The 25112-nt window shown below is 38.7% G+C and overlaps 2 protein-coding genes across 2 annotated transcripts in view; one reads left to right on the forward strand and one right to left on the reverse strand.

Annotated features, from left to right (window-relative positions):
• The window catches only part of LOC136310484 (uncharacterized), a 42895-nt gene extending 34928 nt beyond the window's left edge, over window positions 1-7967 (reverse strand). Inside the window, exon 1 of the mRNA XM_066239143.1 lies at window positions 7736-7967. Coding sequence (XP_066095240.1) covers window positions 7736-7764 — 29 coding nt within the window. The 5' untranslated portion in view covers window positions 7765-7967. The remainder of the gene's footprint in view (window positions 1-7735) is intronic.
• CC2D2B (coiled-coil and C2 domain containing 2B) overlaps window positions 7763-25112 on the forward strand; it is a 140579-nt gene continuing 123229 nt past the window's right edge. Inside the window, exons 1-5 of the mRNA XM_066240388.1 lie at window positions 7763-7927; window positions 15924-15984; window positions 17361-17437; window positions 17782-17859; window positions 18701-18787. Coding sequence (XP_066096485.1) covers window positions 7763-7927; window positions 15924-15984; window positions 17361-17437; window positions 17782-17859; window positions 18701-18787 — 468 coding nt within the window. The remainder of the gene's footprint in view (window positions 7928-15923; window positions 15985-17360; window positions 17438-17781; window positions 17860-18700; window positions 18788-25112) is intronic.

Raw genomic sequence — 25112 nt, forward strand, 5'->3', positions numbered from 1 at the left:
TCTGTGACACTTTACCTCATGAACTACATGTCATCCTTCCTGAACCACCACAATTTTTAGATCAAAAGTAGGGGTGAAGTGTTGTTTTGCATCTTTTAAAAATAGAAATAGGCCTGCAATATTATCCTGAGTCCTGATACACTACATCTCACATACCTACATCAAAAACTAGCATAATGAGGCCCTGGCCGGTTGGCTCAGTGGTCGAGTGTCGGCCTGGCGTGCAGGAGTCCCGGGTTCGATTCCTGACCAGGGCACATAGGAGAAGCACCCATCTGCTTCTCCACCCCTCCCCCTCTCCCTCCTCTCTGTCTCTCTCTTCCCCTCCCGCAGCCAAGGCTCCATTGGAGCAAAGATGGCCCGGGCGCTGGGGATGGCTCCATGGCCTCTGCCTCAGGCGCTAGAGTGGCTCTGGTTGCAACAGAGCAATGCCCCAGATGGGCAGAGCATCGACCCCTGGTAGGCATGCCGGGTGGATCCCGGTCGGGCGCATGCGGGAGTCTGTCTGACTGCCTCCCCGTTTCCAGCTTCAGAAAGAAAAGGAAAAAAACAAAACAAAACAAAACAAAAAACTAGCATAATGAGAAAGATAAGATGAATTTGATATTTTAAAGTTTTGGACTATGATATGTTCAAGTTTAAAATTTTCTATTTTAAATAGAGATTATCCAGTCAGAAGAACAGTAAGCAAAATGAAGGAAGAAACACAAACAGAACCTCAGAAACTTGTTGGACACCTGCAAGTGCACCAACAAATATGTAATGGGACTCCCAGAAAGAGAAGAAAAGACTAACGGGCCAGAAAAAAATGAAGAAGCAATGGCAGACAATTTATTAAATTTGGTGAAAACCTTAAACACTGGAGAAGTTTAAAAAACTAAAAATAGGGTAAACTCAAAGAGATACACACCTAGACACATTATTGTCAAACTGGTGAAAGCCAAAAATGAAGGAAAAATCTTGAAAGCAGCAAGAGAAAATGACACATCACACACAAGGGAATCTTAGTAAGATCAGCAGCTAACTTCTCACCAGGAATAATCATAGTCAGAAGGTAGTAGTAGAACATCAAATGCTGAAAGGAAAAATACTGTCAACCAATAATTCTGTATCCAGCAAAACTATTCTTCAAAAAAAGGGTGATTACTATGTTCTAGTAGCCCTCTGCTTTGCAAAAACAGAAATTTGACATTCCAGCCATGAGAACGAATGAAAATTCTAATTTAGGATTAATAGTGGTAGGGACAAAAGGGTCTTATAGACAATGTCTATTAGAAAACTCTTTGCTCCACTCGTTCAAATCCTATCCTATTCTTGAGGATTAGTTTAAATGCCATTTCTTTCACAAAGTCTTCCTTTATTGCAAAACTCCCCCTTGACCTACCATCCCAAAGAATAGAACAAATTAACCTCCTGTCCTTTCTGATGTGGTATACTGAGGAGGATAGAACATTATACATGTAGTATTGCTGCCATAAAAAGTTTAAACTGAATCTAATTAAGGAAGCAATCAGCAAACTCAAATTGAGGGTCATGCATAACAAAATGCTGATACTAGGAGTAAGCAAACTTCTTAAATAGCCATATATTAAGCATTTTATGCTGTGAGCCATACAGTCTCTGTTGCAACTACTCAATTGGACAAAAATGGGAGAAAGACAAGGTAAGTAAATTTTAGGTACTGGTGTGAGTGAAGGAACCAACTAGTGTGGCTAGACAAGGAAGAAAGGTAATCTAAGTAGAGGCTTCTGTTGATGAAATGGCAGTCAAGGCACAGGGTCTTCATGAGGTCAGGGATTACATATAGCAAAATAAGAGGAAGTGATAAAGTAACACAAAGATAAGAGGAGAATACTAAAATTTTAGGATATTTAATACAGAAAAGCCTTCGATAATAGAATCCTGCAGTCAGTCAGTCATGGCACTAAGTTAAGGGAATCTGTGGTATTGGTTCTGTGAGGCACAAGACTGATTTAGCACCATCATGATCTTGTACGAATTGAGTAATAAAAACCGAGTTGAATGCTAAATTCCTTAATGAATATGAGGGAATGACCAGGAAGCTAATAAATGATAGTGAGGAGATAAAAGGCATAATTAGAGAAGAGTTTCTTTTATGTTCTACAAGGGTGGGATGGCATGGCCTAACAAGGGCAATGATGAAATGGAGACTACTGATGCCACCTGTGGGAATGAGGGGCATCATTTCCACTGTGGTGAGCTGCTGGGAAAGCAGTGCACTTAAGGGCACTGGTTCCAAATATCACAAGGAGGAATGTTCTGTGAGAAGATAAATGTATAAAGGAGTTTTATTTATATCACATATGGGGAGTCCAGTGAAAAAGTTAAAGTCTCTGTAAGAAGGCAGACAATGAGAAAATCAACAGATGAAGAAAGCGTGAGGATGAAGCTATGCGAAATTATCTGGCTGGTTACCAAGTATGATAGAAACTAGTCAGGGTGGGATTTCCTTATCTCTGGATCTCAAATGAAGCCCACATTAATAGTGTTCCATTCATTGCCAAGCTATCAGAGACAGTGGGGCTTTATCTGGTTATTGAGGTTAAATATCAGTATTATTTTTGGTAACTGTACTATTAAACAATTTCTTAAAAACCTCAGGCAATTACTGAATCTCTGAATAAAAAGATTAATAATATTTACATTCTTGTCATTAATACATACTTTCAGAAATTAAAATGGAAGCTTATATTTTTATACAAGGTGACTATAAACTTCAAAGGAGAATTAAAGGGGGTACCACTTAAAGCATGAAAGGATTTGGAACATAAGGCAATATTTAATCTCTAGACAGCATGTTTATAGACTACTGTTAGAATAGCAGTCTGTATAAACAGTTCTGAACATTAACATTAGAAAGTGAAGCCCCAGCTTAAACTCTCCCAGTGTTTGGTAAGAATCATAAATAGTACTCTGTTCCACACTTCAGGACTCAGGGACTTTTCCCTTGCCCTCATGCACGGCTTCAGCTAGCCTTCCAATGGCAAACTCTGATTTTGTGATAGAAAAGCTTTGAAAGATGGGCAAATGGGTTGAATAGGAGGAAGGCATAGCAATATGGGGTTGAGGATTCCAACTGTTTTGGATATGAATATAGTGGAATGAGGGATAAAAATCTTTAGTGTGGTTACTCTATCACAACATATTTGATACCCACTGGAACTCATATTAACAATAAGCAATTTTTTTTCTTTTCCAAGTGGGAGGAGGGGAGATAGACAGACAGATTCCTGTATGTGCCCCAGTAGGGATCTACCTGGCAACCTCCATCTGAGGCTCATGGCTTTGCCCATCTAGGACCATGCTCCCCCAACTGAGCTGTTTTTAGCATCTGATATCCTCAGTGCCTGGAGCGGATACCCTCAAACCAACCAAGCCATGGCTGCAGGACAGGAAGTGGGGAGGGGGAGAATAGCAGATGGGTGCTTCTCCTGTGTCCCCTGACAGAAATGGAACCTGGGACACTGACATGCCGGGTCAACACTCTACCACTGAGCCAACTGGCAAGGGCCTAATAAACAGAATTTTATTTGGAAAAGAAACCGGCTCCAAAGTGTAACCACCAGGAAATGCTCCTGTTTCTAAAGTGAATATTGTGTCTCAAAGAACAAAAATAAGACAGAGAGCTTAACAGGAGTCTTCCAAATTGGATCAAATAAATTGAGGACACAGCCAAAATAAATTTCAAAAAATGGTTTAGAAATCTCTGGGAATATGAATTTTTATTTCAAAAAATAAAAGCAGACAATCCAGCTCCAAATTCAGATGACTGTAATAATTTAAATCTAATGTGTTCGATCTGTTTGTTATGCAGCAGGGTTTAGCAAAGATCATTTCTCACTCTCTCATATCTTTCTCTTTTACTATCACCATTCCTGCCCCTACATCACTTCCCCCAAAAACTCGTATCAAAATATTTTATAAAGTAGAAGGGCAACTGTACATTTATAAAATTATTTTCTAAATCTATCCCAACCAGAGTACCTCTTGTCTGTGGCCACATATATTGTCTCTTTCTTTAAACAAACAAACAAACAAAAAATAAAAACCCAGCAAGTTTGGGAAAAGAGGTCACTGGAAGGTAAAAGTAACTCTATACCTCCAGATTAAAAATTGCTGCTTTAGAATTACTGCAACTATTTTGTTTAATTGTTTTACAGTTTTGCAAAGCCACTTTCAGCCTTCACTGTCACAGTTCACCATAATCTCAGATAGGAGGTAGAACAGGGAAGATTATTCAGGTGAAAACTGCAGCTCACCAAGTCCAGGGACTCTAGGGATATTTGCAGTGAATTCATGTTCTGAGGCTGACATCATGGAAGGTAATCCTGCCCTGCTCTTTTATTTTTTAACTGATATGAGAGAGAGAAAGGGAGAAAGACTGATTTGTTATTCCACTTATCTAGGCATTCACTGACTGATTCCTGTTAGTGTGCCCTGACCGGACCAAACACAACCATAGCATATGAGGATGATGCTACCTGGCCAGAGCTAACCATGTTTTTTTGACAAAGCAGTCCATCACAGCATTGTCTGGTTGGACTCAATGTAACATATGTAACATTTTATTCATAAATCAAGGTTCTTCCTCCCACTTACTCTTTTTTTTCCCTTTTTTTCCCCTCACACTTACTCTTTATAGCCCAAGTTACAAATCCAAATGCCAGGCAGGTTAACATACTTAAATAAAACATGCCACAAATAAAGGATGAAATGATAAAAGGCAACTGACACTAAGCCTCAGTGCTGGAGAAGGTAGAAAGGAATGGTAAAATAGAGGACTGGAGGTTTTCACAGAGAAGACAGCTGCAAATCATTTACAAGTGACTATTGCCTTGTATGACTACCATGTACAAATCTAGTTTTTATAAATCTTATTTTTCAAGAAATCTAGATTTATGTGAAATCTCCTGACCTTTAAATGATAGCAACTTAAGAGGGTGGGGAGGAGAAAGAACTGAATCAAAACATTCTGGCAAGAGTTTTGGCCAACTAGTTTGAAATACGTATCTGTTAGACTGATACCACTTCTCTCTACTTCCCCCCAACAGAAAATACTCTTTAAACTTGAAAATATTTTTTTAGGATTGATTTTTTTATAGTCCAATAAACCACAAACTACCTAGTATTAGATCTTAAATTCTATACTGCTTCCATTTAACTTATTCATTTATAGTTGATAACACTTAGATGTATTTGTAATAATACATCTCAGTAAATATATGCTAAGTCTAGTTTCTAAAACACATATTACTGGATGAGAATAACTGCAGAAGTTAGGTGTACTTAAGGAACACTATCAATTAAGTATAAATATTTGCACATGCACACAGAGTCTATTCAGCCCAGAACATTGCTATTTAAAGAAAGTATTTCTGGACTTTTTCATTCTTTCTCCGCTATCATTGTCCCTAAATTCTTATACCATTAGAACACTATAAAAATCAACATGGGAAAACCAGTAAGAATTTTATTGAGAATGACAATCTGGCCAATGATTTCAGGTTTGGACACATTCACTAGTCTGTAGTTACTTCAGCTTAGTTAGTATATGGTTAGTATTGTAGTACTTCTGAGCTCTAGTTCCGCTAATGCCATAACGTACCAATATGACTTGTAACACTATTATTTTTTGCAGCAGTTTGTTTCTTCACTTTCACACCTTCCCCTTCCTATATGCACAAAGCTGTTAGAACTTTTAAACATTTCTATCGTTTCTCCACAATAGAAATGTGTCGGGAGCCGATCAACGACTGCTGGCTGACAAGGTCACAGCAGGAGAAGACCCACAACTGCTGGCTGACAAGGTCACAGCAGGAGAAGACCCACAACTGCTGGCTGACAAGGTCACAGCAGAAGAAGATCAAAAACTGCTGATAGACAAAGTCACAGCAGAGAAGACCAACAGCTGCTGGGTGACAAATTCACCGCAGTGAAGACCAATGGCTGCGGGTTGACAAAGTCACCACAAAGGAAAGGCACAACGATACTTTCCCCTTTGACTTTTTAAATTAATCTGGCCTTATATCCCCCCTTTTCTGGGTGTGTGCTATTATTTATGGCACAGGGATAATAGTACTGTGCTTTCCCTGTAGGTTTGTAGTAATTTCTTTGGAAATGAGACAGAAGGTGTAAGTTCCACAGAAAAGCCTGTAAGCCCCTTGAACTGGGCTCATAAATATAAGAGGCTGGCTATGATATCCCTCATAAAGGGTTAAGTTTGTAGGAAAATTTCTTCTTATTAATCATGTTAGAAAGAATAAAGTTAGAACTTAACTAGTGTATGAATATAGTAAATAAAGTTTAACTAGACATTAGAATCTTAGGTAAGGTGTAGTGGAATGGCCCGTTGCGAGGCCTTGGATGGGAGCGCAGCTGGCTAGTAAAGAATGTTTTGTTAAAAGACTTGTTTTGTGACTGAAGGCAGTTACTGGGCTTTTCTCAGTAAAACATTCTCATAAGATTTTTGTATTTTCCAAGAATAAGGAAAGGAATGTAGTGGAATTCATAGCAGCAATAGCAATTAATGCCTTCTGATATTATGTTGCTACTAGCTATCTTGCAGGTGCACTCTATGTATCTTTAAGTAAAAGTTACTCTTAATACTATGTCAGTTTCTTAAATAGCAAGCCTTTTGTAGTCTTGTGAAAAAATCAGGACACTGCATGAACTCAAGGCCATTTGCCTGAGCAAGCGGTGGTCCTTTGCTAGTCCTTGATGATTTCGTCTGTTAATCTCTCTCTCTCTGTGCCCCTGACTCACAACAACAGTAAAGTAGAGTTATTAATTAGTACTAATCTTTTAGAAGTTTGTACCACCTGATTTATAGCTTATAGATATGAATTAACTGTTATCTGGAAATATGTAACCATAGTGAAACAAAATACTATGTGATTGTAACTTAGTGTGTGTGTGTGCATAAAAAGAAAGCTAGACCAGCATTTGGCAGAGATGCCTGGCAGTAAATGCTAACGAGAGAATAAAGAGAAAGAAAAGAATTCGGCTCTCTCACTCGATTCGTGCCAACGCCGTCTCTTCCTGTGGGACCCCTGGATCTCCCCCCCCTACCCCGGCAGAAACGCAAAGCGCAATGCCTGACACAGAAAACAGCTAACAAACATTTGTCAAATGTCTGAATACAGGAAAGCACCCATAGTACCGCCGCGCTGCTTTCCCCACCAGCAAGTTACCTAACTTCACCCGCGCCCGACTTTCTCAGGACAAGTTTCAAACCACACAACCTTTTATTTAACTCAGGGTGAGTCACTGGAAAAAGAAAACACATGTAAGCGGTTTCGTTTATAAGGTGAAGATTACACGACACAAGTGAGCAGGTAGGACTTTGAAAGTATTGTTTACGCTAATAGCAAACTCCAGAAAGAAAAAAGCCTTAGTATATCTAGGATGCTCTTGGGGATGCCACAAGCAATGCACCTGAAATCAAAGAACCCCTCTCTCGGCTCCCAGCAGGGCACAGGCGGCGGGAACTGGGTGGCAGGTCGCGTGGGTTCCCGGAGCGTCACCACCCGCGCCGCCACCCCCTCCGCGCCCCGGCCGCCATGCTCGCCCGCCAGAGGCTACCGAGCGCGCCTCGACGGCGCGTGCTACCGCTTTCTCACGACACGCACCCTACCCCAGGAATGCCTGCTCATCGGGCGGCTCCGCTTGTCGCCGCGGACCCGCACCGGCCGGGGACCTCACAGCCGGTACTCACCCGTTCGGGATACTATTCTTCTTCACCATGACGCGAGCGGTGCGGGGCTCCTACGACCCAGGCCACCCCGCTCTCTGGACTTTTCCAGAGCAGACCCCGGGGCAAATTTGGCCACTGGGGCACACACCCAAGCGACAGGTGACCGAAGCCAGAGGCTCCCACCCGGAGCGTGGCACGGAGACGAGAACAAGGGTGATAGAGTCAAGCGCTTCAACTTGAGCCACAAATCCAGCCAGCGTGTGAACAGATGTAGCGCACGGATCCTAAGGCGCACGCTCAGCGCACGCTCGGGACCGGGTTGGCTGAGGGGCCGCGTCGCGCATGCTCCCTGACCGCTTTGACGTCAAACCGTGAGGGGCGAGCGTGAAGTGGGCGGTGGGCGTAGGGTGATCGAGTCTGGGTCGGTGCGGGGCGGCTGGTGACTTGTCGTCCATGGTAAATGATGGGGCCCGCCTTCCCCGCCCTGACAAAGCAGAAATTCTCTGTCCAGTCAGGTGAATGCCGTACTGCCGGTTAAAGTCCCCCAAACCTTCTCTGTCAGACTCCCTAGAGTTATGTCTGGTTGGAGTCTTGTTCTGTGGAAAAACAAACAGACAAACAAACAAACCAGTGGCGGGGAGGCCCCAGGTATCCTGGGCCAAACCCGCGCGGGCCTCTGGGACTTGTAGTCTCCAGTGTCTGGCCGTTCGATTGCAGTGCTGTATTTCCCTCAAATCCTGGACCATTTTATTTATTGAGTGCTTACTGCGTGTTGAACACCTTGCTAGGATTGGTGGAGGGTAGGTGAGTGCACGCCCAACCTATCGTCCTCACTTGAGAGTAAGCGGAAAGATGAATTTGCAAGATGGGATGCAATGAACAAAAATTACGAATTTAAAGTGCTATTGGAAGTGCTAAGTCACAAGAGCCAAAGTCGGCGGAGCGGTGGGGGAACTTCTGGAAGATGTGGGATTTGAACCAGACTTTGAAAAGTATAATGCTGTAGATTAGAGGGAGACATCAAAGGACGGAGGAGGCAAAGGTGTCTAAAGAAGAGTTTGTGATTTGGCTGTAGTAGAAAATTTATGTTGCAGAGTGATGAACATGTTGGGTGGGGCAGGGAATACAGGTCTCAGTTTCAAAAAGGGCTTCTGTTTTGAGTTTCTCTCCAATGGAGACTAAGTACAGACACAGAGATGCATCTTCACGTTTAAATGAAAACATCAGCCCCTGGCCAGTCAGCTCAATTGGTTAGAGAGGGTCCTCCCGAAACACCAAGATTGCTGTGGGTTGCAAGTTGGAAGCAACCAATGAATGCACAATTATGTGGAACAACAAATGAATGCCCTTCTCTCTCTCTCTCTCTCTCTCTCTCTCTCTCTCTCTTTCTCTTTCTTCCTTCCCTTTTTTTCTCTCTCCTTACCCCTTCCTCTCTCTGTCTCTCTAATTGCAAAAAAACAACAAAAAACATTTTAGGACTTGTATCTAGTTTCTGGCGCTCATGGATGGTGTTGCTTTATGAATTAATAGTTTTATAAATCCTGTAATTAACTGAGTAGTACAGTTACGCTGCATATTGTATGTTAGATGTAAACTTCTAAAAGATATTAAGGTAACCTGTTTTGGTGTTTATTTAAATTTTATCAGAAGTCTCAAGAGAATTGGACCCAACTCTTTCTTGACCTATAGGAGCAGGTTATGATGATTTTAGGCTTAATACTGCGAGCAGTGAATGGTTTACTTTTAATGCCTTAAGTTTTTAATTTAGTTTAAATTGACATATATAAATTCACACTTCAGAAAATCCTCCGTCAGGCCACTGCTCCTAGCTTTTATTGTAGAAAATAAGATCATAGTTAACGAAAAGGTATTAATTTTTAGGCTTCTCAGTTAATGAAACACTTGGAAGTAATGATGCTTTTTATAAAGCACTGAAATAATGCTGTGTTACACTTAACTAATTGTAGAATTTTTAAAATTAAATTTCCCATATCCTAGTACCCATAAAGGGTAGCTGATGCCATCTATATATTTTTGATATATAAATTTCATATATCAAATGAAATTTATATATAAATTTATATATAAATTTTGATATTGAAAAAATGCTATTTATTGCCTTAATTTTATAACTTTGCATGAGACTTTCATTTTTTGGCATAGCATCCCAATTCAAATCAAAGAAGTCTAGAAAGAACATGATTTGAGAAATGCTGCTATAGGAAGTTCAGAAAGAATTCATTATGCTATGTGACAATAGATGAACTAAGATAAAGATAAAAATAGGTATAGAACTTAATTCAGTTCTATTAAGGAAGGAAAGTGAATTAATACAGTAGAAAGATTTCCAATAGCAGCTGGGGAAAAACTAAAGGAAAAACAAATTTCTAGTTCTCTTATAATTAACCAAAGAAATACTACCATTTACCAGAATATTCATTGTGTGACCATTTCATACACTAGAGATTTTTTTGTAATTTTATTCCACTAACACTCCTGAAACCAAATGGCATGTGACTGAAGTTATCAAGGTGATTTAATACTAAATTTACACACAAACTAAAATAAGCTTTAGGAATTTTCATTTGAGGAATCCCCATAGCGATAAAGGCACTACTGGATTAATTTTCAGAACCCAGAGATTTCTAATGCTAAGCAAGAAAAGGCTGAATGAACTACTTGACTTTAATTTTTAGGCTTTCTCTATGGACCTTTACATCCTCTGATAACAAAAATAGCTAATCCTCAATTTTCTTATCTTTTAGAGCTTTAACTACAAAAATTGTGAATTAGCAATATCCTTGAATAGAAGATTGAGTTTAACTGTTGGAGCAAGTTTTCTAACACAGAAAGTTGAATTACTGTAAGAGGGTAAAAGTGTAAGTTGTAATTTTTTCTTCCACTTGAGATTTTTAATAGAGCAAATGCAATTTTCATCTACACATTCAATTTTATCTTATACTTTGTTTATAATCATTTTTTATTATTTGTAGAATGATAAATGAACCAGGTTGCAAACATCTTCAAGTATGTGAAAACTTTTAAAATTAATAATTTATTATACAATAAGGTTATTATTTGATGATTTATTATCATTTATCTATAGGATGACTACTGCTAAGATTTTTCATAGCCTAGCAGATAAAATGTGCAGGCATAGGCATCAGTAAGCCAGGTATTGATTTTAAGGTCCTTTTAGAAATTCTTGAAGAATGTAAAGTAAATTCAAAATTCTCTCTCTCTTTCTTTTTTTTTTTAATTGAGAGGCGGGAAAGTGGGGAAACAGAGAGACAGACTTCGGCATGCGCCCTGACAGGGATCCACCCGACAAGCCCCTTACAGGGTGATGATTTGTCCCTCTGGGGCAGCTGCTCCATTGCTATTTCAGTGCCTGAGGCAAGGCCATGGAGCCATCCTCAGCACCCAGGACAAAGTCCTGGAACCATTAGAGCAGGGCTCCCCAAACTACGGGCCGCATGCGGCCCCCTGAGGCCATTTATCTGGCCCCCACTGCACTTCCGGAAGGGGCACCTCTTTCATTGGTGGTCAGTGAGAGGAGCATAGTTCCCATTGAAATACTGGTCAGTTTGTTGATTTAAATTTACTTGTTCTTTATTTTAAATATTGTATTTGTTCCCGTTTTGTTTTTTTACTTTAAAATAAGATATGTGCAGTGTGCATAGGGATTTGTTCATAGTTTTTTTATAGTCTGGCCCTCCAACAGTCTGAGGGACAGTGAACTGGCCCCCTGTGTAAAAAGTTTGGGGACCCCTGCATTAGAGCCATGGCTATGGAGATGGTGGGGGAGGAGGAGAGGGGGAAGAAAGGGGGGGGAGAAGGGGGAGCAGGGAGGGGGGAAGCAGTGGGGGGGGAGCAGATAGTCGCTTCTCCTGTGTGCCCTGACTGGTAATCTACAAAATTCTCTTTTCCCAGTATTCTGTTACTGTTGTGTCTAATCTTTGTATGTTGATAGGAAGAACCTTAAAGGTGTTGATCCTTTTAAAGAGTTGATCCATCTCTTAAATGACTTTTATTACTGACTGAACAAAGAATTTAGCTAACTTAGACATGATCCTCTTCAGTTCAGTATTTTTAATCTCCTTGTGGATCTCTCATCTGAACATCTCAGAAGCATTCATAAGCAACATTGAAAAACGAACCATTAATCCTCCCTCAGCCACCTTCCTACTTTGACAGTATTGAAATGCGGCTACTTCTCAAGTTACTCAGGCTGAAACCTCCGAGACCTTGATTCTTCCCTTCCTTTGTTCTTCACCTGTAATTGCTCACCAAATCCTGCTAATTCTACATTTTTTTCTCTTGTAATGCAAGAAATTTAAAAATTAATGTATTAGAGCATATATTAATAGCATTATAAATGGGTTATAAAATATGATTATCTGTTTTTAATTTTTAAGTATGGTTTGTATGCAATATTATATTAGTTTCAGGTGTAGGTGTACAATGTAGTGATTTGACATTTTTATATCTTACAATGTGATAACCTCACTAATTCTAGTAATAAATCTTTTTCCACCCTTCATTCCCATTTCCACTTTTTGATTTAGATCTCTAGCATTTCTCATAAGGACTATTATAATAGCTTCTTAACCAATCTCCCTGACTCCTGGGAATATATTTTAATTAGGTCTTAAATTCCCACATATTTTATTGAAGTTATTCCTAGGTGATAGATACATGAATTTACCAGAACTTCCAACTGTCCTTTTGCTGTTCTGCTTGTCTATCTGACCCCATCCTTAGTTATTGGACTATCGCCTCTGAAGCAGAAAAGTTTTAGGAAGCTGGTCGATCGCCTTCCAAGGAGAAGCGTTCCAGGAAGCCGAAATCGTAAAACTGCAGAAGGGAGCATAACAGAAATGCTGACTCAACACACACTTGCTCAAGGCTCTCCCCTACCCTATAAAATTTTGCCCCAGAGCCTGTTTTGGTGCCCTTCTCCCCGGAGAAGTGCCTGGCAGGATTCTTTCCTCCTTTCAATAAAAGCCTGTTACTCTGGTCTTTTTGGACTCCCATGGATTCCAACACTAGGTTTTTTGTTTGTTTTTTACTAAGTGAGAGGCAGGCAGAGAGAGACTCCTGCATGCACTCTGACCAAGATCCATGGGGCAAGCCCCTGCTTGGCAATTCTCTGCCCATTTGAGGCTGCTGCTTTGTTCGGCAACTGAACTACTTTAGCATCTGAGGCGAGGCTATGGAGCCATCCTCAGCACCTGGGGCCAACTTGCTCAAACCTTTTGAGCCATGGGTGCGGGAGGGGAAGAGAAAGAGAAAGCGGAGAGAGAGAGAAGAGGGAGAGGTGGAGAAGCAGATGGTCGATTCTCTTGTGTGCCCTGACCAGGAATTAAACCTGAGATTTCCACACTCCAGGCAAGCATTCTACCACTGAGGCAAAATACCATTCCTAGGTATTTTGAAAAATATTTTCTATTGCTATTATGAAGTGATCTTAGCATATAAGGAAGCTATTAACTTTGTCATATATCCTTTAATTTTGCCACGTAAGAACTTTATAATTATGTCTAAGCTTTTTTTTTTTTTTTTGAGTGTCTGGGTTTTCTATGTACAAAAGCCTATTTCTACAGTCAAAGATAATTTTGTCTTCTTTCCAATAGTTATACCTATTGTTTTACATGTCTTTTTGCGCTAACCAAAATTTCTATTAAACACTAAAGGTGAGAGCATATTTCTTTAATTTTCAGTTACATTAAAAAATTTAAATGACATTTATCTCAAGTGTCTTAATAGTTTCTTTCCTTTAGCAATATCATTCTTAAGACTATTTTTTATTTATTTAGAAAGTAGAAATTAAAGAACCACCATGAAAAAGATCTCAAAAGAAAAAGGAGATATTAAAAAAAACATAAGGTATTAATGGAGTTTATAAGGATGTTGATTATACTAAATTACTCAATTATCAATGTAGTATAATCCTGAAAAATGTGATATATTTGATTCTATATGTTAAAAAATAATGAGAGCTGTTAGGGATTGTTTGGTCTGTCAGTTATATAATAAAGAGCATTAGAGGTGAGTATTTATGTATTTACTTATTTATTTATTCTCTTATTTAAATGTTAATTTATCCATCCTCAGCCACTCAGGAATCCATTTCCTGCTTTGCTCAAAATATTTTTCTTTTTTTAGTCAGTGAGTAAAATATATATAGGACTGATATTTACATGTCTTTTAAAGTAACTCCAATTAAGATTCATATTTTATTTCTGCCTCCTAGTTGTGGTGGGAAAGTTATAATCCTAGGAATTCTAGGTGAGGTTTTTGGGAATTAAAGGGAGACCTCTAGCAATCACTTGCCAGAGCTGATATCCCATCATACCTTCAAGGGTTACTGTACATTGGTCTAGAGCAGTGGTAGTCAACCTGGTCCCTACCGCCCACTAGTGGGTGTTCCAGCTTTTATGGTGGGTGGTAGCTGAGCAACCAAAGTATAAATAAAAAGATAGATTTAACTATAGTAAGTTGTTTTATAGAGATTTATTCTGCCAAACTTAGCGAAAATCCAACATAAAGTACTTGGTAAGTAATTATTATTATATGCTTTAACTTGCTGTAACTCTGCCTTATAAATTTTATAAAGTAAAGTTATTTCCCTACCTTACATATCACCATTACTGTGGAACTGGTGGGTGGTTAGAAAATTTTACTACTAATAGAGATACAAAAGTGGGCGGCAGGTATAAAAGGGTTGACTGCCCCTGGTGTAGAGTAGAATTAGGTATTTTTAGTTGTGTTGAGAAGGGTACTGAAAGTTTAATAAGAAAAGAACCTCTTAGTTCATGTTGACTTTATTTGGTAGTTCTGATGGTACAGGAACCACTGGTGGATTTTGAAGTTCTCTCAAAGTTTGTAGAAAAGATGCTTGTTGTAATAATAATGTCTTTACAAGGATTGTGTCAATACCCTGCTTTGGCTTTTGACACAGAGCCATATATTGACTGTGATGGGAAAGCTGATAAATGTCTGCTTGTTCTTTCCACTCCCAACTGTCCATGAGTTTGGTTAGCATGTATGTACAGCTATTATATAACGAGTCTTTTACCATTCTATTTCTTAAATTTAACATGAGAAACAGGAACTGACTGGATTGCTGACTGGCTGACAACAAATAAATGAACATTTAAGTAAAGGAATAAATAAATAAGTAAATATATAAGTAACTCACCTCTAATGCTCTTTATAACATATCTGATATACCAAACAATACCTAATGTCTCTCATTGTTTATTTTTTAACATAGAACTCATCCATATCATTCTAAAAGAGGGTTTAACATTGTTAGTATGATTTATTTTAGAATATTGAGGTTTAAAAGTCTGCAAAAACAATAAATGCTGCTGACCTGTGGTGGCGCAGTGGATAAAGCATCGACCTGGAAATGCTGAGGTCGCCGGTTCGAAACCCTGGGCTTGCCTGGTCAAGGCACATATGGGAGTTGATGCTTCCAGCTCCTCCCCCCTGTCTCTCTCTCCTCTCTCTCCCCCTCTCTCCTCTCTAAAATGAATAAATAAAAAAAAAATTCTCATTTTAGCATATTGATAATAGGACATTCAATTACAAATACTAGTAGGCAGCTAGAAATATGGTGTTCAGGAGAACAGTCAAGGTTGGAAACAGATTTAGGAAACTATGGGAATACATATACTCTCTAAAGCCTTAGAATGAGCCCACATTTAAGCTATGAGAAGTGTGACCATTGAAGGATACAGGGAGTAAGTGGTCAGAGAAGTAGAAGGGAAAAGGTCAAGGATACAGAAAATTTTCAGAAAATAAAGGTGCCCAACATGATCAGGTTCTATAGAGCAAGCAGGTAAAATATAACACTGATACAATGTTGAGTTTCAAAGTATTTTTATATGTCTGATCTGATTTGAACCTCCTAAAATATACATGAAGTAGGCAGTATAAGACCACTAGGAACTAACCATTGGATTTTATCATTAAAGGTTCCTTTTTGACATTACTAAGAGCAATTTCTTAAAGTACACCATATATAAAGAGCTCATACCAACTGATAAAATGATGAAATTTAAGAAAATAGGCAAAGGCTATGACTTGGCATTTTAAAAAAGAAGACTTTAAAAGGGTTGATGAACATTTGAAAATATGTTTAATGCCAAAACAAAAAAGATACAAGGTAATCTTCACCTCCTCCCCCTCTTTTTTGCAGATGTCAGCAGAGAGAGATAACATTGCAGTAGAAGTAAACGTAGACAAGCATCGCCAAAAAGGTCCTCAATAAGTATACCATAACTCTGATACTGTTGGTTTTTATTTTTAAAAGATGTAAATGACTAATCCTATCCTAGGGTTTCAGCTGGGAACACAAGTTTATTGAAATGAATTCAAATAGAAACAAAATTGCCTAGATAATACAAGATGGGCATAAATAAATAATTAGTAAAGTCTATATAATACAATTTTGTTTATTAAGATTTTGTTTTCTCTCTCTTTGCAAACTTGGAAGGTCCACTAGTATTTTTGACTGTGTTAGGACATAGAGATAGATACAGAACCTGCTTCAGGAAACTCTCAAGGAAAAAATATAAATAATGGTTAAACCCTGGTTCATTCATCATTATTGAGCACATATTCTATGCCACCTGCCATTCTAAGTTCTGGGAATACAGTATAAAAAAACCAACTAGTAAAGTTTAAATTATACCAGGAAATACTGCAATGAAGAATGAAGATTCTCATGACCTATAGTGACTTAACTTTTGTGTACCCTTTCTTTCCACCATCCTCTATTCAATCTTTAAGTACTCAGAAGCAAGGAGAAGAAGAAAAAAACATGTAAGGCAAAATGACCGAAAGGTCTTCCGCATTCTGCTCTACTGAGGATAGTGCAGCTCCTGTCTTTCTCAGTCCATCTGGTAGATCATCTGGTGGATGAGCAGAAAATAGCACATAGTTTGGGATGCACACAACAGCTGGAGTCTTCCTTATACCCTACAAGACTGTTTGAGTCTAAGAGCTGGCAGAAGTAGGGGTCAGAAATTTTAGACTTATCTTTTCCTTTTAGATTCCTTTCTCTCCAGTTTCATCAAGATGAAGTAACCTGCTTTGATATTTGTATATTCTGTACAGCAGTCTATAAAATTTGACTGTTTTCATAGATTATTTTTCCCAAAGGCAAAAAAGATAAAGATTTGCTTTTCTGAGTTTTTTGTTTGTTTGTTTTTGCCTAACTACAAAAAAAAGAGGCTATCACCAATAGCTAAGAATAGAGGAAACAAAATTCAGTTCTGACCATGCATAAAGGTGCTCATTCCAGATGGAAAAGGGAAAGAGACTTCTATTTGTCTTAGGTTCTAAGCTTTCATGGGACAGTGACCAAGTCTGCATAATTGTCATGATCGTTAAAAATGCATGCAATTTAACTATTTAATAAGTACTTTTGCTGTTTAATTATTTTTTTAAAGTGTCCTGCAAGGGGGTTGGGGGGAGGTAGGAAAGGGTAAAGTGGACATAAATGGTGATGGACAGAGACCTGACACGGGGTGGTGAACACACAATACAATATTTAGATGATGTGTTATAGAATTGCACACCTGAAAAAATAAAAAAGCGTCATGAACTCTGTATTATGTTGACTTCTTGATAGGTTTAGATGGAGAAGAAAATCAAAACATAATAGAAACATTGAGAGGCACAGTAAAAGAAAAACTAAAAGATGCTAAGGTAATGCTTATTTCTTTTCTGTTTTTTTAAAATGCAACATGTATCAAATTAACTTTTTTTGTTGTTAAGAAAAGAGCCAAATTTCAGTCTTAGTAATAATGCTCCTTAAATCCAAAAACTTCAAGTTCCTTTACATGCTCCCCCCCCAAACCTAAAGCCAAGAAAAGTTAAGTGATTTGGTCGTGGTAATTATGCCATCTCAGGGGGAAAACATGTATATAAAATATTTTATAAGGAAAACATTGAGAAGTCTTGGTTTTTATCCATTTTGAATAAAAGACACGAGTACAATTATGTCTAAATCTGTGAAGATGAAGTTGTCTATACCATTTATGTTGTTTTAGATTAATCAAAGTGAAAAATCTTCAACTCGTCTGCTCATTGATAATAAAATAAATCAGTGGTCTAGGGTGAATAACTTCGTTTTAAGCTTTATTGAGGTATACTTTAATATAGCAGTAATTCACTCATTTTAAGTATATGACAGTGATTTTTAGTAAATTTATAGAATTATACAATCAACATTATACTTCAATTTTAGACAGCTAGATACAAATAGAGTATAAAATAAGTTTATTTTTATATATTTCTAAAGTTTTTGACTCCTAATGACTGAATTTTACCTTTTCTTATAGAATTAATTTCTCTCTCAAACCTCCTGAAAATAGTTCATTTTAATATGTCTGACTATGCATGTATGGTCATGGGTGTATGAGAAAGAAGTGATAAGTGCTTTACATTTAAAAGATTCAGACTTTAAAGGATTGAAAAGGAGAGCTTATTTATCATCAAATTTATGACTATGAATATGTCCCTTTTAATACTTTTAACTACCTCTTACTCCACAAAATATTCTACGTAGAAGGGTGAAGTGGTACTTGTGTGTGAGCATACATATAAGTGAGAGCACCGGAAACAGGGAGAGAAAAAAAGAATTTGCCCTGAGCCCACATTTTGATTGAACTGTAGGGTAATGCTCTTAATACTCTGACTAGAGTGAAGAGGTCGTTCAGGAAGATGGAGAATATTTGGACTCTTTCCTGTTTTTAATTGCAGTTACCAGAACCTTAAGAACAAAACAAAAATTTATAAACTGTACTTGTAGTTAAATATAACTTGATATTTTTTTTCCTGCTGCTCCTTATTTGTGAATTAGATAATAATTAATATTTACCTTATTGCAGAAAGGTATTTCTTTCACTTATAAGCAGAAAAAGTATTCATTTGAACATTGATACTGTTTTACCATTGTTTAACCCACAGACTGAAGTCTCATTGGATGCCGGCTTTTCGTTTTTCACTCTGAGTATCGGTGAAGAAGGCTCAGCCTTGGGCCAGTCTTCAGAGCAGGTTGGATTTGTTCCCCTTCTTCCCACATCCTCCTGCTCAGGAAAAATAACTCTTATTAAGGGCGAAGAATGAAATGCTTGAGTGGAAGATGAATTTTTTTTTAATTTTTAAATTTTATTTATAAAATTAACTTTAACAGGGTGACATTGATAAGTGAGTACATAGGTTTCAGGGAAACATTTCTATAGCATTTGAATTGTTGATTACGTTGTATACCTATCACCCAACGTCGAATCATTTTCCATCACCTTATATTTGTCCTCCTTTACATCCTTCTTCCCACCCTCTCCCCCATTCCCTTCTCCAAATCCCCTCCCCTTGGTAAGCACTTCACTTTAATCTATGTCCATGAGTCTCAGTTTTATATCCCACCTATGTGTTCTTAGCTTTTATTGATTTACTTATTTCACTTAGTATAATGTTCTCAGAGTCCATCCATGTTGTCATAAATGTCACTATGTCATCATTTCTTATGGCTGAGTAGTATTCCGCTGTACATATGCACCACATCTTCTTTATCCAGTCCTCTATCAAGGAACACTTTAGTTGCTTCCATGTCTTGGCCACTGTGAATAATGCTGCGATGAGCATGGGGTGCATGTGTCTTTACGTACCAATGTTTTGAGTTTTGGGGGTAGATACCCAGTAGAGGGATTGCTGGGTCATATGGTAATTCTAGTCTTATTTTTTTGAGGAACCACCATACTTTGTTCTATAATGACTGTATTAATCTGCATTCCCACCAGCAGTGAATGAAGGTTCCCTTTTCTCCACAGCCTCTCCAACACGTGTTATTACCTGTCTTGTAGAATCTAATAGCCAATCACACAGGTGGGAGGTGGTATCTCATTGTATGTAGTTTTGAATTGAATTTCTCAAATAGCTAGTGAAGATGAGCATCGTTTCATATATCTGTTGGCCATCTGTATGTCCTCTTGGGAGAAGTGTCTGTTCAGGTCTTCTTTCCCATTTTTTTTTTTAATATATTTTTCTAAAGCTAGAAACGGGGAGAGACAGTCAGACAGACTCCCGCATGCGTCCGACCGGATTCACCCGGCATGCCCACCAGGGGGCGACGCTCTGCCCAGCAGGGGGTGATGCTCTGCCCCTCCGGGGCGTCACTCTGTTGCGACCAGAGCCACTCTAGCGCCTGGGGCAGAGGCCAAGGAGCCATCCCCAGCGCCCGGGCCATCTTTGCTCCAGTGGAGCCTTGGCTGCGGGAGGGGAAGAGAGAGACAGAGAGGAAGGAGAGGGGGAGGGGTGGAGAAGCAAATGGGCGCTTCTCCTGTGTGCCCTGGCCGGGAATCGAACCCTGGACTTCTGCACGCCAGGCCGACGCTCTACCACTGAGCCAACCGGCCAGGCACTTCTTCCCCATTTTTTAATTGGATTGTTTGCTTGTTTGTTGCTGAGCTTTGTGAGCTCTTTATATATATTTTGGATATTAGCCCCTTATCTGAACTGTTGTTTGCAAATATCTCCCATTTAGTTGGCTGCCTATTTGTTTTATTGTCAGTTTCTTTTGCCGTGCAGAAGCTTTTTAGTTTGATATAGTCCTTTTATTTATTTTTGCCTTCACGGTCAAATTCATAAATTGTTCTCTATGGCCAAGGTCCATGAGTTTAGTACCTATGTTTTCTTCTGTGTAATTTATTGTTTTGGATCTTATAATTAGGTCTTTGATTCATTTGAAATTAAATTTTGTTCAGGGGAACAAACTAGTCAAATTTCTTTTTTTTTTTGCATGTGGCTTTTCAATTTTGCCAGCACCATTTATTGAAGAAGCATTCTTTTCTCCATTGTATGTTTTTGGCTTCTTTGTCGAAAATGATTTGTCCATATATATGAGGTTTTATTTCTGGGCTCTCGATTCTGTTTCATTGGTCTGTATGTCTGGGTTTTTTTTTTGCCAATACCATGCTGTTTTGATTATCATGGCTCTATAGCAGTGGTCCCCAACCCCTGGGCCGCAGACCAGTACTGGTCCATGGGCCATTTGGTACCAGTCCACAGAGAAAGAATAAATAACTTACATTATTTCTGTTTTATTTATATTTAAGTTTGAACGATGTTTTATTTTTAAAAAATGACCAGATTCCCTCTGTTACATCCGTCTAAGACTCACTCTTGACGCTTGTCTCGGTCACGTGATACATTTATCCGTCCCACCCTAAAGCCTGGTCTGTGAAAATATTTTCTAACATTAAACCGGTCTGTGGCCCAAAAAAGGTGGACTACTGCTCTATAGTATAATTTGAAGTCAGGGAGTGTGATACCTCCAGCTTCCTTTTCCCTCAGGATTGCTTTGGCTATTCAGGCTTCTTTATGGTTCCATATAAACATGATAATCTTTTGTTCTATTTCTCTAAAAAAATGACGTTGAGATTTTGATGGGGATTGCATTAAATTTGTATATTGCTTTGGGTAATATGGCCATTTTAACTACGTTGATTCTTCCAATCCATGAAAATGAAATATGTTTCCATTTCATTGTGTGTTTTTTAGTTTCTTTCAATAATGTTTTGTAGTTTTCAGTATATAGGTCCTTCACATTCTTTGTTATGTTTATTCCTAGGCATGTTATTTATTTTGTTGCTATTGCAAAATGAATATTTTTAGTTCATTTTCAGAAGTTTCATCGTTGGCATATAGAAAAGCAATAGATTTTTGTATATTAATTTTGTATACTGAGACTTTACAGTATTGGGTTATTGTTTCTAATAATTTTTTTGGTGGAGTCTTTGGGGTTTTCTACATACAGGATCATGTCATCTACAAAAAGTGATACCTTTACTTCTTCTTTCCCAATATGGATGCCTTTTATTTCTTTCTCTTGCTTGATCGCTCTGGCTAAAACTTCCAGAACTATGGTTGAATAAGAGTGGAGAGTGTGGACAGCCTTGTCTTATTACTAATTTTAGAGGAAAAGCCTTCCTGTTTTCACCATTTATTATGACATAGCTAATGGTTTTTCATATTTGGCCTTAATTATGTTGAGGTACTTTACTTCTCTTTTAATTTTAGTGAGTATTTTAAACATAACAGGATGTTGTATCTTATCAAATACCTTTTTACCTTTTCTGTATCTATTAATAGGACCATATGATTTCTGTTCTTTGTTTTGTTGATGTGGTGTATTATGTTGATTGATATCTGTATGTTGAACCATCCTTGTGCTTCTGAAATTAATCCCACTTGATCGTGATTTTTTTAAATGTGTTGTTTTGATTTGCTAGTATTTTGTTCAAAAATTTTGCATCTGTATTCATTAGAGATCTTGGTCTATAGTTTTCTTTTTTTGTGTTGTCCTTGCCAGGTTTTGCTATGAGGGTTATGTTGGCCTCATAAAATGTGTTGAAGAGTATTGCTTCTTCTTTTGTGTTTTAGAAGACTTTGAGAAGGATAGGTACCAAATCTTCTTTGAATGTTTGGTAGAATTCACCAGTGTAGCCATCTAGTCCTGAACTTTTGTTTTTGAGGAGGTTTTTTAATTTTTATTTTTTTTAATTTAATTTATTGTGTTTACATAGATTCTAGTGTCTCCTCGAATGCATCACCCCTCCCCCATATTCCCATAAACATCTCCCTTGTCCCCCTCCTAACAACTCCCTTCCCCCTTCCCTTTAGGTTTAATTCTGTTCCTCAGTTCACATTGTTCCTTGCATTCATCAAATGAGTGAGGTCATATGATATTTTTCTTTCTCTGCCTGGCTTATTTCACTTAACATAATAGTTTCCAGGTCCATCTATGTTGTTGCAAAAGGTAATATTTACTTCTTTTTCATGGCCCTAATAGTATTCCATTGTATATATGTACCACAGCTTTTTAATCCACACGTCTACTGATGGACACTTGGGCTGTTTCCAGAACTTTGCTATTGTGAACAATGCTGCCATAAACATGGGGTGCATTTCTCTTTTTGAATCAGTGATACGTTGTTCTTGGGATATATTCCTAAAAGTGGGATGGTTGGGTCAAAAGGCAGTTCCATTTTTAATTTTTTGAGGAATCTCCATACTGTTTTCCACAGTGGCTGCACCAGTCTGCATTCCCACCAGCAGTGGGGAGGTTTTTGATAGTTGTTTCTATTTCCTCCCTGTTTATAGGTCTATTTAGGTTTTCCACTTCATGTCTAGCAAGATTGTATAGTTCTAGGAATTTATCCATTTCCTCTAGGTTGTTGAATTTGGTGGCATATAATCTTTCATAATATTCTACTATGAGCCTTTGTATATCTATGATGTCTATAGTAATTTCTCCTCTTTCATTTTGAATTTTGTTTATATGAGTCCTTCTTCTTTTTTTCCTTAGTGAATCTAGCCATTGTTTTGTAGATTTTATTGATCTTTTCAAAGAACCAGCTCTTTGTAGTATTAATTTTTTCTATAGTTTTTTTGTTCTCTATTTCATTTAGTTTTGTTCTAATTTTTACTATTTCCTTTCTTCTGCTGATTTTGGGTGGGTTGCCTTTGTTCTTCTTTTTCTAGTTCCATAAGATATGATGTTAGGTTGTTTACTTGGGATCTCTCTTGTTTTTTGATATACTTCTGTAATGATATGAACATCCCTCTTATTACTGCTTTTGCTACATTGCAGAAATTTTGATGTGTCATGTTGTCATTTTCATTTGTCTGTATGTCTTTTGATCTCTGCTTTTATTTCTTCTTTGACCCAGTCATTTTTTTTTTTCTTCCATTTTTCTGAAGCTGGAAACAGGGAGAGACAGTCAGACAGACTCCCGCATGCGCCCGACCGGATCCACCCGGCACGCCCACCAGGGGCGACGCTCTGCCCACCAGGGGGCGATGCTCTGCCCATCCTGGGCGTCGCCATGTTGCGACCAGAGCCACTTTAGCGCCTGGGGCAGAGGCCACAGAGCCATCCCCAGCGCCCGGGCCATCTTTGCTCCAATGGAGCCTTGGCTGCGGGAGGGGAAGAGAGAGACAGAGAGGAAAGCGCGGCAGAGGGGTGGAGAAGCAAATGGGCGCTTCTCCTGTGTGCCCTGGCCGGCAATCGAACCCGGGTCCTCCGCACGCTAGGCCGACGCTCTACCGCTGAGCCAACCGGCCAGGGCGACCCAGTCATTTTTTAAAAGTGCGTTGTTTAGCCCTGACCAGTTGGCTCAGTGGTAGAGCGTCGGCCTGGCGTGCAGAAGTCCCAGGTTCGATTCCCAGCCAAGGCACACAGGAGAGGCGCCCATCTGGTTTTCCACCCCTCCCCCTCTCCTTCCTCTCTGTCTCTCTCTTCCCCTCCTGCAGCCGAAGCTCCATTGGAGCAAAAGATGGCCCGGGCACTGGGGATGGCTCCTTGGCCTCTGCCCCAGGCGCTAGAGTGGCTCTGGTCGCAACAGAGCGACACCCCAGATGGGCAGAGCATCACCCCCTGGTGGGCGTGCCGAGTGGATCCCGGTCGGGCGCATGCGGGAGTCTGTCTGACTGCCTCCCCATTTCCAGCTTCAGAAAAGTACAAAAAAAAATGCGTTAATTTCCACGTTTTTGTAGGTTTCTTTCCTTCCTTTTTATAGTTGAATTCTAATTTCAAAGCCTTGTGATCAGAAAATATACTTGGTATAATTTCAATCTTCCTGAATTTATTGATGTTAGTTTTGTAGCCCAACATATGGTCTATGCCTGAGAATGCTCCATGCACACTGGAGAAGAATGTATAATCTGACATTTTGGGATGATGTGTCCTATAAATTTCTATTATGTCCATTTAGTCCAGAGTGTTGTTTAAGGCCAATATTTCTTTATTGATTTTCTGTTTGGATGATTTATCTAAAGCTGTCAATGATATGTTGAAATCTCCAAGTATGATCATATTTTTGTCTGCTTCTATTTTTAGATCAGTTAGTAGATGTCTTATATATTTTGCTGTTCCCTGTTTTGGTGCATATATATTAAAAAGTGTTATGTCTTCCAGATACAATGTACCTTTTACCATTATGAAATGTCCATCTTTGTCTCTGGATACCTTTGTTTTCTTGAAGTCAGCATTGTCAGATATAAGTATGGCTACACCTGATTTTTTTTGGAGATCATTTGCTTGGAGAATCGTTTTCCAACCTTCCACTTTGAATCTACTTTTGTCCTTCCAGCTTACATGTGTCTGTTGAAGGCAGCAGCATATGTTTGGGTTTTGCTTTTTGATCTAATCTGCTACTGTGTCTCTTTATTGGTGAGTTCAGTCTATTTACCTTTAGGGTAATTATTGACACTTGAGGATTTCCTATAGACATTTTATGTTTTGTTTTCTGGATGCTCTATGTCTTGTTTGGTTCTTCTCTTTTTTTGTTTCTTTCAGTTGTTTTTGTTTTGTGGTATT

This window comes from Saccopteryx bilineata, chromosome 7, assembly GCF_036850765.1.
Source record: "Saccopteryx bilineata isolate mSacBil1 chromosome 7, mSacBil1_pri_phased_curated, whole genome shotgun sequence".
Lineage (NCBI taxonomy): Eukaryota > Metazoa > Chordata > Mammalia > Chiroptera > Emballonuridae > Saccopteryx > Saccopteryx bilineata.